This window comes from Haemaphysalis longicornis, unplaced genomic scaffold (assembly GCF_048455015.1).
Source record: "Haemaphysalis longicornis isolate Haplotype H1 unplaced genomic scaffold, Haemaphysalis longicornis Haplotype H1 scaffold_12, whole genome shotgun sequence".
NCBI classification, from domain to species: Eukaryota; Metazoa; Arthropoda; class Arachnida; order Ixodida; family Ixodidae; genus Haemaphysalis; species Haemaphysalis longicornis.
Window position 1 is genome coordinate 53,022,457 of NW_027526225.1, and position 13,985 is coordinate 53,036,441.

Consider the following 13,985-nt stretch of genomic DNA (forward strand, 5'->3'; position numbering starts at 1 on the left):
TTAGTGATGCGACCACACTGTGTGCGGAATCAACTGACGGACTGCAGTACTGACAGTCCCGATGGATTGCAGTACTGAAAACGAAACATTATGGCTTGCGTGAGTGACAAACGATATTTCTGAAATTGACCTGAACATCACGGACAATATGCTCACGTACAACAGGTTACATAGACACAAAACTGAGTCCTACATGCAAGAGACGAACAAAATTGTCAAAACGGTCAGTTACGTTTGATGGGCTAAAATTACACAACTGATTCAAACCCATCGCTACCCGATTTACCCGAATGAACACGCTAAACCTGTCTTATTGTTGGACCTTAAGTCACGGTGGATCTTTCATCACGATGGACATTCAGGCTCGATTGGACCTATAGCTTCTCGGTGGATCTTTCGTATCACTGATTACTTGACCGATTGGACATTCCGTCTCGGTGGATCTTTCGTCTACGCAGTACTTTCGTCTACGCAGTACTTTCGTCTACGCAAAACTACGCAATACTTCGTTACACTAACTCGGTGCACCGCTATCGAGGCAACGGCCGGAATCGTCCAATAGCAAGAGAGGCGGCGCTCGCGTAAACCAATGGGGTGACGGGTGCACTTGCGCACGGAGCTCTTCCACGCTCCCCTCTCGTTTGCTTTCCCAGCAGACTTTTTCCTTCTGTGGCGTAGTGTGGACGCCTGCGAACGCGTTGCAGCTTCCGGAGAGCTGCACGGAACTGTGGAAAGGAAATATGGCAGCGTGCCGACGGTCTGTGTGGCGAGAGACATCTCGATAATAAAGACCCACTCGAAACGAAACGACCGCAGGAGCACGGAGCATCTTTCCCTGCCTCGTGAACCGCTTCTCACGAGTGCCGCAGAATAACGCCCGAGTCGTTTACTCAGCATGGCGCCATCGAAATCGAAGCGCGTTAAGAGCTTTTCGCGGACAGCAGCTACTTGTCACATAAGGGACTCCCGTTTATTCCACTACGTAATGGCTTGCCCCTCACTACTTGCGTTCCCGTGAAACAGAGAGGGCGTGCTTGGCTGATCTTTTCTGTAATTCGTGACAGGGAGGGTTTCCAACGTTATTTTGGCTACCATGCTTGACGTATAATATTACGGATTGACGTGCGATATTAGAGTACAATATTCACGTACAATATTAAGGAACAAACTCGAAACAAGAATTTAAAGGAGGTGTATTAAAATCGTAAACTTTTTTTTGCCTCCCTTAATGTTTAAAGTAGATAGTCACGAAAAGCCCTTCCTACCCATAAGGGGCACGTCGGCGCATGGATGCAGCGAGCTCACTTATGCCGTAACAGCAAAACTCCGGCAGGGCAGTACGTCGACCATGCACAGTGGTGCACATATCAAGAATCTGACCAAGAATCTGGTTCTGTAACAAGCGTCCTGTGCGGTCACGCACCATGTTCAACGTGGTGATCGCAGAGGGAAACATCACACAGTCTGCGTCTCCTGCCTCTGTCGAAAGGTGGCGATAATTGAATATCTTCCTAAGTATTGCCGCATTATGTCCTCCCGAATATTTCAGAGGCAGGCAGTGTTCATGGCAGCTCAATAGGTAGAGTCCCGTTCGCAGCATAAAGAGGTTGTGGGTTTAATCCTCGCCGACTGCACTATCCCTTGTGTCATGTTAATCACCTTGCATTTCACAAAGTCACATTTAAAAATGTTGAAGATTTGACATCTTGGCATTACAGTTGAGGGATCAAGGCTTGTGTACCCCTTGGTAATTCCCGCAGTATGAGGGGCGCCGGAATTCCCGTCACTTGCGTTTAGCCCATTCGCACGTTGGTGCACCCGGCCCACCAATGCCACCGAAAGAAAAACTTCTTTCAGGCTGGCAGACAAGTGGGGCCCCTTCATTCTGTTTTTCGTATGTTCTCGATATATTGTACTTGGAAGGATGCTCTACTGTATATTCATTTTTTGTTTTCTTTTTGCTCACACATTACCAAAGCTTTAGTTCTTTTCTTTACACGTCCGCATTTGGTATTGTCATTCAGTCTGCTTCGTGTTGATTTCGTTGCCCTTTTATGCACATTTCCTAGCCTTGGCTCAGTATTTCAAAGATCCGCTTTCAGAAGGTCGAATAATGAAATTGAAAATATATGCTCGTTTAAAGTTGCCGCCGTACAAACACAAAAATAAAACAACGAAAAACCCACCACCGAAAAATTCCTTCGTACCTGTCTTTTTCCTTTTGCCAAAACTTAGCGAGGCCGTCCATACTTGTAGTAAAAAGCTTCATGTTGAGTCTACACCTTCGTTTTTAACGCAGTGTAACCAGCGCCGACTAGATGAGGAGATGTATGCGCGCGGCGACATTTTAATCATATCTACGGCATGGTTTTGCTTTGTATTAAAGGGGGAACCTAGAACGATGCCATTACACTGTGTTACCTCGACCCTTTCAAGATAAAGCTGGGCCAAAGAGAATGTTCACCCGATTCTTTTTTCCTACGTAATACGCGTTGATTTATCTCGAATATTTTCGTAGCTCCAAAGGGAAATAAACCCCAACACACAAACGTGGTGGAAGTCGCGCTTTCGCGCGCGTCCTTCCTTTATGGCGCCGCCGAAAATTGCCAACCGCACCCGGAGCTTTAAACGCTCGGTGGCAAACCCCCGGAATGGCCTAGATCTTACTAAATCAGCTACACTGCCACACGCGAACGAGCAGCAAAAAAGGGCCTGTTTCGAGGGAGAAATAAATCTTTGGCGGGCATAGAAGCGGCACAAAACAAGCGAAGAAGAGGCGGCGATCGATTATTTCACTGGGCGGAGCCATGTGCCGTACGGCCTGATTTCAGGGTCCGGGGCACAAGACCTGCTGCTGCTGCGAATCACGCCGCGCATACAAATCGCCGCAGCGTCATTTCCGTCCCGCAAAAGTTTCTCGGCCGACCTACCGGAAAAAGTTCGTTCACCACCGCCGTCCATGTATCGACTGCGTTGGGTAACTTTTTTGACGCCGTACTGCTTTCGCCGTCAAGTACGGCGAAAGCATAGCTGTTACGCGGTCATCATCATCATCACCATCATCACCAGCCTATCTACGCCCACTGCAGGGTGAAGGCCTCTCCCATTAATCTCCGGTTATCCCGGTCCTGTGCTAACTGCGATCACTTTATACCCGCAAACTTCTTGATCTCATTTGCCCATCTAACTTTCTGCCGCCCCCTGCCATGCTTGCCTTCTCTAGGGATCCACTCTGTTACCCGTAATGACCAGCGGTTATCTTGCCTTCGCATTACATGCCCTGCCCACGTCCATTTCTTTTTCTAAATTTCTACTAATATATCCTTAACACGCGTTTGTTCCCTGAACCAGTCCGCTCTCTTCTTGTCCCTTAATGTTACACCTATCATCTTCCGTTCCATTGCTCGCTGAGTCGTCCTCAATTTAAGTTGAACCCTCTTCATGAGCCTCCAAGTTTCTGCCCCGTAGGTGAGTACCGGTAATATGCAGCTGTCATACACCTTCTTCACGGGCAATGGTAGGCTACCATTCATTATCTGAGAATATCGGCCGAGTGCACTCCACCCTATTCTTATCCTAATAATTATCTCTGTCTCATGGTTACGATCCAGGGTCCCAACTTGGCCTAAGTAGATAGATATATTCGCTTACCACTTCCACTGCCTCGCCACCTATCTCAAACCGCTGTTTTCTCCCGAGGCTATTGAGCATTACTCTAGTTTTCTGCATATTAATTTTCAGGCCCACGGTTCTACTCTGTTTTTTTCAGTACAGAAAGCGTGCTTTGCAATTTCTCCCCCAAGTTACTTAGCAAGGCAACGTCATCAGCAAATCTGAGGCTACTGAGGTAATCTCCATTAACCCTTACTCCCACCTTTTCCCAATCCAATGTTCTGATTACTCCTTGTAGAACTGCTGTGAATAAGATTGGAGAGATTGTGTCTCCTTGTCTGACACCCCTCCTTATAGGTACTTTACTGCTCTCCTTATGAAGGATGATGGTGGCTGTGGAGCCATTGTAGATATCCTCCAGTATTCTTACATAATGTTCGTCTACACCCTGGTTCCGTAATGCCTGAATGACTGCTGACGTTCCGACCGAGTCAAATGCTTTCTCATAGTCTATGAAGGCTATATATAGGGGTTCAGTATACTCCGCGCACTTCTCTATCACCTGATTGATCGTGTTAATATGGTCCATTGTTGAATAGCCTGTATGAAACCCTGCTTGTTCTTTAGGGTGACTTAAATCTAAGATGGCAAAAATTCTGTTAGCGATTACCTTTGGAAATACCTTGTAGACGACTGACTGTAAGCTGATCGACCTATAATTTTTCAAGTCCTTCATGTCACCTTTCTGATGGATTAGGATGATGTTCGCGTTCTTCCAAGATTACGGTACACTCGCGGTCATTAGACATTGCGTGTACAGGTTTGCGAGTTTTACTAGTACATTTTGCCCGCCATCCTTCAAGAGGTCTGCTGTTATCTGATCCTCACCAGGTGCTTTGCCCCCTTTCATTTCTTTAAAATCCTTCCTTACTTCTTCTGTCGTTACTGGTGGGATGTCTATCACCTCTGAACTACTTTCTCTTTCGGCATTATCCTGGATATCCTGGCTACTCTACAGATCTCTATAGAACTCCTCGGCTACTATGACAATTTTATCCTTTTTTGTGATGACATTGCCTTGCTTGTCTTTAAGTGCATACATTTAATTTTTCCCCATGCCTAGACACCTCTTCACTGCTTTCGGGCTACTTCCGTTTTTTACAGCATGGTCGATCGTCTCTATATCTCAGCTACGTATGTCAGCTGTCTTACGCTTATTAATTAACTTCGAAAGCTCCGCTAGTTCTATTCTGTCAGCTGCGGTGGAGATTCTCATAGTTTGCCGTTTCCTGATTAGATCTTTCGTCTCCTGGGAAAGCTTATTACCAGTATCCTGTAGCAATCGTGCCCCCGACTTGGACTGCAAACTCCGTGATAATCAGTGTAAGGTTATCGCTGCAGCTTCCTGTGTCGTTAACTCTGCTTCCTCGGTAATACCTGAATATCGGTTCCGCAGCTAGATCCTGAATTCTTCAACTTTACGTCTTAGTGTTAGCTCATTAATCGGCTTCTTTCTTACTATACCATACGGTGGTCGCTACGCCTCACCCTTTTGAAAACTTCCACATCCTGCACGACGCCAGGGTTATCGCCTAACATGGAGTCTATTTCATTTTTATGCTCCCCATTCGCCCATTCTATTTCATTTTATGCTCCACGTCCACTCTCGGCTCTCCAGTGTGCAGAAGAATCCTGGTTACGCGGTAGCCAGGATTAATTCGGACAACTTGGAAAGAGGGAGATGTAGTTACAATCTCATGCGTGTCGCTCTTTCTAGGAAGCTGTTTTTAAATCATTACAGAAAGCAATTTCAAATACCTGGACTCTGATTTTGACTAAACTCGTTTACTCAGGGAAGCTTCATTTGTGACGCCTGCCGTATTTTCCGCGTTAGAACTCGCATGTATGAAAGTAGTTGGGCAGCAGTCGGAGGGGCGACGGGGATTGCGAAAGCCGGGTGTTAGGCCTAACTTCGCTCTGTGTAGTCTTAAAGCGTCAACCAATAGCCCCAGTTTCACGTACAGTAAGTATCATGCTTCTGATCACGTCTGAAGGCTCAACTAGAAGCTTACTTAATATCACGACCAAAAAAAGTGTTAGTCCTGACGTTACGTTGTGGAGTCCAAACGTATCAACCAGCACGGAACCGAAAAACTACTCATTTTAAGACAAGGTAAGGGCATATGTACAACCATTTTTACGCAGGAATTTATAGTGCGGTAGCACGATATTTCGCGATTGGCTGAGCTAAACAATGTAGAATTGTTTTACCTCGAATCAAACGTACGTGTGTGGAAACACCGCCGCTGCTCTGTTACTCAAACGCTGTCATTGATGGCCTGGTTTGCATTTCAGGCGCCGAAAAAAACATGGAAAATTCTGCCGCATGATATGCATTGGTTGAAGAACGCTCGGTAACCCGAACCGCTTCTGCTCCCATGCTCGCAAACTATTTTCGACAGTGATTACACAGCTTATTCTTATGCTGTGGTCTTGTCCTTTTCGGAGCATGCCTTGAATCGATACCCTGGTGGGCGGCTTTATCATTCTTTTTTTGGTAGCCACATTTCTCTTTGTTTCTATTTTAAGCCACTGGACATTGCCAAACCCGTAATCTTATCGTGCTCCTATCTTCCAGCGAAGCTGCTGTAAATGTTCTTTTTACCCATATTTCAAAAATTCGCCTCTGATCTAGGGTTCTGAAGAAATCCAAGCAGTATTCTGGCAAAAAAGGAAACCCAAGTCCGCCTGTATATTTTCGTTTTCCAAAACTACCTAACGTCGCATGGCGTTTCTTTATTGATCTGTCTTTGCGAAGAAACTGGCCGCTTTTTGCCGTGACGATGTTGGAGAGGAACAGGAAGATTCTATTGGCTCATTAATTCAGTAATCAATGCGGCGAAATACGTGTACGATAGAATCTTGGGCTCGCGGAGAAGCGTAGCTTTCTTAGTCGCAGAAATGATAAGGAAATTGAACATTTCTATTTCCATGCAACAAAAAGACAATCCACTTGCCGTGTGCCCGCGCGTTGGCGTTCTTGAGTGTTAGCTGTTGTTAACATTCTTATATATTGAGTCAGGCAAATGATGCGGATCGTATATGTAATCATATTTCTGCTTTAAATATTTCTTTCAGCAAGTCATATGAATGAATCACTGATTTCGCACATTTTTTTTTATATTACGAAGTTGCGTAGCGTGCACAAAGCGAGAATACTAAAATGTCCTTGGAAACGTTCCTAAGCAGAAGAACTTTTGGGCGATCGAAAGAATGTTAATGAGGAATTGAAGAAACACGTAATCGGGGCAGGACGACACAATTATTAAAAAAAGGACAGCGGCTGTGTGGACGGGGCGATGAACGGTGATATTTTATACTGGAAGGGCCCTTTAAGGGCGTTATGCGTGAATAACAACCTCCACGTGCTGATAGTTGTATTCCTGCACTGTTTAATTAAAGCATCGGGAGTTTCCCCGCAGTAATGACACCTTTTTGACGGAAACTGCCGTATTGGGGATTCCTTTCGGTACTCAAAAAATTCGTTTCTCCAAAAGGTTCATCATGTTCTTTTACACCAAGTCAACGAAAAAGAATTGAATCTTAGTTCTTCACTTATGCATTCAACGCTTAGAAATGAGCTGAGCCTGCTTGAAAATCGCTTACTGTTTTAAAGTTGCTATTCGTAAAGAAAAATTGTTCGCTGATTTCAAATGACAACTGCACTCAAATTTCTCCTCGGCCTAATTTATTTTCAACGTACGGTATATATCAACGAACCAACTAGGACATGACTGGCAGCCATTTGAAATGCATTGTTAATTAGAAACGTTTAAAAGACGTCTATCGCAGGCACCCCTACACTTACCGGCGGATCGCGCGAACAGCCATGAAGCGTGAGGGAAATTCCGGCTAGCCGGGTGCTTAAAGGGACCCTGCAACACTTACCATCGACTACTCGGAATGTATTTTGGGGTAAAGTCTATTGTCCCAGCAATCTCCTCCCGCAAGAATTATGAAAATTCGTTCACTATCACCGAAACTACGCGCGATGAAAAATCGCGCATAAATGTTCCTTCTCAACTCAATCGCAAACAACGTGACGAAAGCTGCGCGCTCTCTCCCCGAGAGGGGGGCGGCGTGCGGCGTTCTGTTCGGCGGCCTTCGATATGTCACAGGCCGGGGAGTTTCGTCCTTTTCCCCCCAACGTGGACAGGTCTATTTCCGGTCTGGTTCCACAAAAAAAGCAGGCATGTGGCCTGCTCGCAAGCAAGCGCTCAGGCTGGTAGGGCGTTTTTGGAGCAATAAACGTTTGTTGTCGAGTGGGCTAGTTGAGAGTGGAATATTTAGTTCGTCACCCAAACTCCGCGCGCACTCAAAACAAAAGAAACACCAAAAGCATGCGGACAGGTTCAGACATAGAAGAGGTTCAGACACAGCGCCGACGACGGCTGATCGTTGCAGGAAATGTCAGAATTTAGCCGCGAAGTTGACCGGCGACAGCCAATAGGACAGCCAGGACAGCCATGGCCCGATTGACGTCGCAGAGGCCATGCCAGGGGTGCATAATGAGGAGAATTGAAGAGAGAGCGGTTGGTTTTTCCGCGTCTTTCACGGCGATTTGCGCGCTTACCGCTTCACGTGCACGTGTAATATTTGGCTCAGGTGTTCCTGGATGTCTAATCTAAACGTCGCGCAGGTTTCCTTGCACTGCACGAAGAGTGTTGCAGGGTCCCTTTAATCCTCTGGCGAACCACAATGACCGGATGTGCAACGCCGGATGCTCTTCACGTAACACTGTCGCGCGCGCAAAGCGATTGGGCGCAGATTTACTCCGACCGGCTGGGTGGCCGCTCGCTTACCGGCTGCCATGTCACTTCTGCCTAGCCGTAACGGCCGCGCTGTTTCCATTTACGGTTTCAAAATTACCGATATTTCTTTGTCATTTTCGCGTGCATGCATGTACTTAAGCTGTCATATTTTGTGAGTAGCAGTCTTATTAGGCAAACAATGCCGCAACAAGATTTTCAAGGGGCCGCAATTGTTATTCTTCAAACTAGTACATCTCACTAAATGGCCGCTAAATGAGTCAATCAATCAGCCTGCGTTCAGTTCCAGAAAACTAAACAATGCGGAATATGTTAAATCGTGAATGCAAACCTCTCAGCGGCGAGATAGTAATGCAAAGCAGTTGCGTAGTAGCGACAATTGCACTCACGGCGCCCCCATTACATCTCCCCTCGCAGCCATCGTCCTCAGCGAGCAGCAGCGTGGCGGGAGACGCCAAGGAAGAGCAGCGGCAACAGCACGAGGCCCTGCTGCACGCCGCCGTCGCCCTGTACGCGACCAGCATGGGCGGAGGAGTCCAGCCTCGCACACTCTACCGTGCGCTGTGCGCCGAGGGGGCCCGGACGCTCGTCCTGCTCAGGGACCCACAGGGTGAGAGCCAAGCTCTGGCATGAAGTGCAGTCACCATTTATGCTCATTCGGGTAGTGGGGTTCAGTTACAGCTTCTTTATCGGTTTTACTAAGGCGAAATCTGACCCTGGTGCCGTCGACAGTAACGGTATAAGTTTGGTACAAAAGTGTCACGTGACCCAATGAAGACCATTATGCCAGTTGTGCAGGAGAGATGAATAAAGATTACTGTGAGTGAAACATAAGCGTAAACTGACACAGGGACGAGAAAGGGAAACGAGACAAGCGCTTGTCTCTTTCTCGTCCCTGTGTCAGTGTGTGCTTGTTTCCCTCATGGATGTTCACCAACTATAGCTCGTCTACATTGTGCTTCAAACATTACCCATGTAATTAACGGTGCAGCTTGGATCGACTTGGATAAAGCTGTCACTTCGTAAGACAATAACCATTCAAAAAGGCACACTATTCTCCTTACGTGCTTTGAGGACGATCCCCTGGCGATACTTATTCACGCCCACCCTCGATAAGGTGTGTATGGGTACTAGTGGGTAGTCTTCGGAATTCGCGTTGCAATAATGAGACAGGTGCTTGAGAAGTACGTAGAAGACGGAGACGAAAATTTATCTAGACGAGACGCCCAATGAGACTGATGTTGCAGTTGCAAGCAGAATGCGATACTAAAGCCTATCCTAAATACACAAAGTTCTGCGAGGACGTAAAAGAAATAATAGTTCCCAGTTCGTTTTATTCACACACCTGGGAGGGATAAAACGTCTCTCGTGGTCTGATGCAGTTGATGCTGACACAGTCCCGACTTTCGGCGGTTTTTGTTATAGCTCGGCCCAGGGAACACCACGTCACACAGTCGATACCGGCAATGTATTGCATGGTCGATGAGCGGCTATTAGACAAGGCTGCCACTGCAGCCTGGCTGGGTCTGAGGACATCCTGATGACGGCCTCGGGAGACCACGGCTACTGCATCATTGCAGACAGCCTTCCGAGTCATGCTCGTTCGAATACACCCCGCTTCACCACCAACCACCTTCCTATCTTCGGCTTCTTCTCCCGTCACTCTTATTCTTCCAGTTATTCTGCCGGCTATTCTTCCGCTTTACCTGTGGCGGGATCTTGCGTGGCACATATACACAAAAAGCAATTCCGCTTTTCTGATGGAGGCGAAAAGCAAAAACGCCCGTGTGTACGAGATTTCGGCGCACGTTAAAGATCCCCAGGTGGTCAAAATTAATCCGGAGCCCTCCACTACGGCGCGCCTCATCGCCTGCGTTGCGTCGGCGCGTTAAAACCCTACAATCAATCAAATCAAAAAGCAATTGTCCACGTTCGGCCATCTCATCTCTATACTAACCTTCATCGCCCGTCGAACCTTGTCTGACGCACACACCACCGCAGTCTTATACCTCATCACAATACTCCCCATTTAAGATAATTGTTGGGGACACACAGCACACTTTAAAAAAAAACTCACACGATGTGGACATGTCACGGGCACACACACGAACTGTTCCGAACACTTGTAGAATAATTGTCGAAAGACAATGTTCTTTAGGTAGAGTCCTACTAATGAAGTGCGGACTTCCGTTCGCTCAAAAAAAGGGTAAAACGTCGCTTTAGTTTAAAAACATCCATGTTTTTTTTTTCTGTATTTTCAGTTAGGCAACCACTGACAGTTCTGGTTGAACATCCCATACACAGACATGTCATTATCTATTTTTATGCGCCATTTTGGCTTGACTAATTTCATACACCTGGCTTTGCGCGCATTATTTCTGCGTTTGCCGATTAACGCCGAGGAAGCAGGTCCATCACTCCTTTCATGTCTGTTATGTCTACCCGCTGTAGACTGCCTTTTTTGCGTACGGAGATGGACCAACTGCAGTTTTCGTGCTATTTCATTTTGCAGTAAGAAGATCGAAGCCAAGGCGAAGCATAATTTGCGCTTCAGCCGGGCGAATTTGTGGTGGCAAATATTTCCTTCCTAAGCCATCGGCTTTTACGAGTAATTCTCGCGCTTTCATTTCGCGCTTTCGCGAATAAAGAAGAGATCGCCACCTCCTTCGTGCATGAGCTGTGTCTTCACAGCCAATCTCCGAATGGGTACAGGCGACATCGCATGAAATGTCCTGCAAATGCAGCTGTGGGCGTTGTGGCGTGCTTGCGCAGAGCCGCTTATAGATACTGTAGATCCGTGTTAACATCACATTTCTTTGCTGAGCTCTTTTCAGAAAAGCATTTTCTGTTTAAAAAAGTCCACTTACTATCAGAATGATTAACATACACTTTTCAAGTACTTGTGCTGGGAACTTGTTGCTGGGGCACAGATTCGTTAGGAGAAATGAATGTTTCAGTTCTATGAGTTACATTTTCTATAAAAGGAAGCTCATGAGCGACACATGTTGTATCCTCCACTACAGATGCTTTACTCGCAACTAGAGCACTCTCCACAGTGTGACAAAGCACCAGCGGACTTCCACAACACTGGGACTTTTTTGTGCTGAACCATGTTCCACTTTTCTTACGCGATATCCCATTGCCTTTGAGTACGCTTGTACTCTTGTAAGATGGAGCGTGAGCGAACCACTGCATTCAGATCGCTTTTCAGTTTCCTCAACGTTCTTCCAACCCTCGCAGTTCTGGACATTGCACGCATCTTGCTCTGTTCCCTTGGTTGATGCAAACGGAAAATCCGACAATTGCTTTCGGAGTTGGGCCTCCTTCTATTTTCATTCTTCCACACCGTTCGCGTTCAAGGCATGCGCGTAGTTCATCGCCTTTGAAGCCTAGTTTGATGCCAGTAGCAACAAGATTTTCAAGCTCCGTGACGCTGCTCATCCCAGCTGAACAGTCCTACCTTACTTCCGACGGCAATCAATCGCCATGTCAATCCGTCAATATGAATCAATCTCCAGTCTCAAATATAGTGCGTTTATCGCGAATTCTAGGTTTTCCCCTTATCTAGATAATGGTCCTGACGCGGACGCCAATTGGGATAGTATTAACGGCTAGTCTTCGGAATTCGCGTTGCAAAAATGAGACATGCGCTTGAGCGGTACGTAGGCGTAGAAGACGGAGACGAGACGACTAATGAGCCTGACGTCGCAGTTACAAACAGAATGCGATACTAAAGTGTATCCTAAAGACACAAAGTTCTGCGAATGCGTAAAAGAAATATCAGTTCTCAGTTCAGATTAAACACAAAGTCGCGATAGATAAAATTTCCCCGCATTTCCCCGAGGGGAAGAATGTGAAAGTGCGAATGCACGAGTTGAATTTGCGCGGTTCGGTAATGTTCGCGAAAGAGAGATCACACACACACACACAACTACAAAGAAAGAAAGATGCATTTATTCACAGACACCTATTTGTGTTGTCGTTGTACTTGATTGCTACAGCGGATCTCAGCTTTGAAATTTCGTGTCAGTACTCCTTTAAGCGGGTGCATTAGCCCTTCTCACGCCCGATTCCTGGCCAATCCCCCACGTGGGTATGTGCCATGCACAGACACCTATTTGTGTTGTCGTTGTACTTGATTGCTAGAGCGGATCTCAGCTTTGAAATTTCGTGTCAGTACTCCTTTAAGCGGGTGCATTAGCCCTTCTCACGCCCGATTCCTGGCCAATCCCCTACGTGGGTATGTGCCATGTCAGCGGCCAGGCAGCGCGCGCCCATCTCCCCCCGTTGCCAAGGAAGACGAGGAGCGCGCGCACCCGCAGCTGTTGCTATGTGGACGGACGGCGGTCGCCGGAATTCAGGGTCGCTTATAAAGTGCATTCGCACTTAAAACACCTCACGTAGTGTGCTGCAGCCGAGGCAGTCGATGCTGATATAGTCCAAGTTGTCGGCAGCTTTTGGTATCTCGGCTTACAGAACACCACCACACAGTGGAGGCCGGCGATTTAATGCACGATCGATGATAGGCTAGTAAGCAAGGCTGCTACTGCAGACTGGCTGGGTCTCCGGGCGTCCTGACGACGGCCTCGGGAGACCACGGTTGCAGGCAGCCTTTCGAGCCATTCTCCTTCGTTGATGATGATAATAATATCCACCCTGCTTTATCACCAACCACTTTCCTCTCTTCTTCTTCTTCTTCTCCCATCAGTTTTATGCTTCCACCCGCCGCGGTGGCTCAGTGGCTAAGGCGTTGCGCTGCTGAGCACGGGGTCGTGGGTTCGATTCCCGGCCGCGGCGGCCGCTTTTATGATGGAGGCGAAAAGCAAAAACGCCCGTGTGTACGAGATTTCGGCACACGTCTAAGATCCCCAGGTGGTCAAAATTAATCCGGAGCCCTCCACTACGGCGCGCCTCATCGTCTGAGTTGCATCGGCGCGTTAAACCCCACAGTCAATCAATCAATCAATCAGTTCTATGCTTCCAGCTATTCTGCCGGCTATTTGGCCGGTTCACGTGCGGCGAGATCTTGCGAGGCACATATCCACAAAAGGCGATTGTCCACGTTCGGCCATCTCATCTTCATCTTAAACTTCATCGCCGTCGAAGCCTTTCCTGACACCCACGCCACCGCTCTCTTCTGCCTCATAAGAAGGCCTATGTTTCCGGTTTCGCAGAGTATGGTGACGAGTACCATTTTTATACGGCACCACCTGTCAAACAGCAGCCACGCTAATTCACCGTCTCCGTCATTTACGGTCTCAGTGTTATATGGAGGTACGCTCGCACCTACCTACCATAATCAAGCTTCATCTATTCTAATTAAACTAAGTTTCCCGCCCTAATTAATGTTTTTCCATCTCAATTTTCCTCTCCAGTGAATAATATTAACCGTTATAAAACCACGAATCACCTTCGTATTCTTTGTTTCTCCTGTACGCCCGTGGTGCAGAGATCCTGCAAGAGTGGGAATCGAGCAGCCGCTCCCACGCCACCAACACAAGCCCCGACATCTCACCCGAGGCCCACGACCTGCTGCTCTCAAAA

At 47.3% G+C, this 13,985-nt stretch overlaps 1 protein-coding gene across 1 annotated transcript in view; it reads left to right on the forward strand.

Annotated features, from left to right (window-relative positions):
* LOC144161612 (uncharacterized) overlaps positions 1-13,985 on the forward strand; it is a 138,540-nt gene that overhangs the window by 69,920 nt on the left and 54,635 nt on the right. The window contains exons 2-3 of the mRNA XM_077692249.1: positions 8,859-9,051; positions 13,891-13,985. The exon at positions 13,891-13,985 is cut by the window's right edge and continues 1 nt beyond it. Coding sequence (XP_077548375.1) covers positions 8,859-9,051; positions 13,891-13,985 — 288 coding nt within the window. The remainder of the gene's footprint in view (positions 1-8,858; positions 9,052-13,890) is intronic.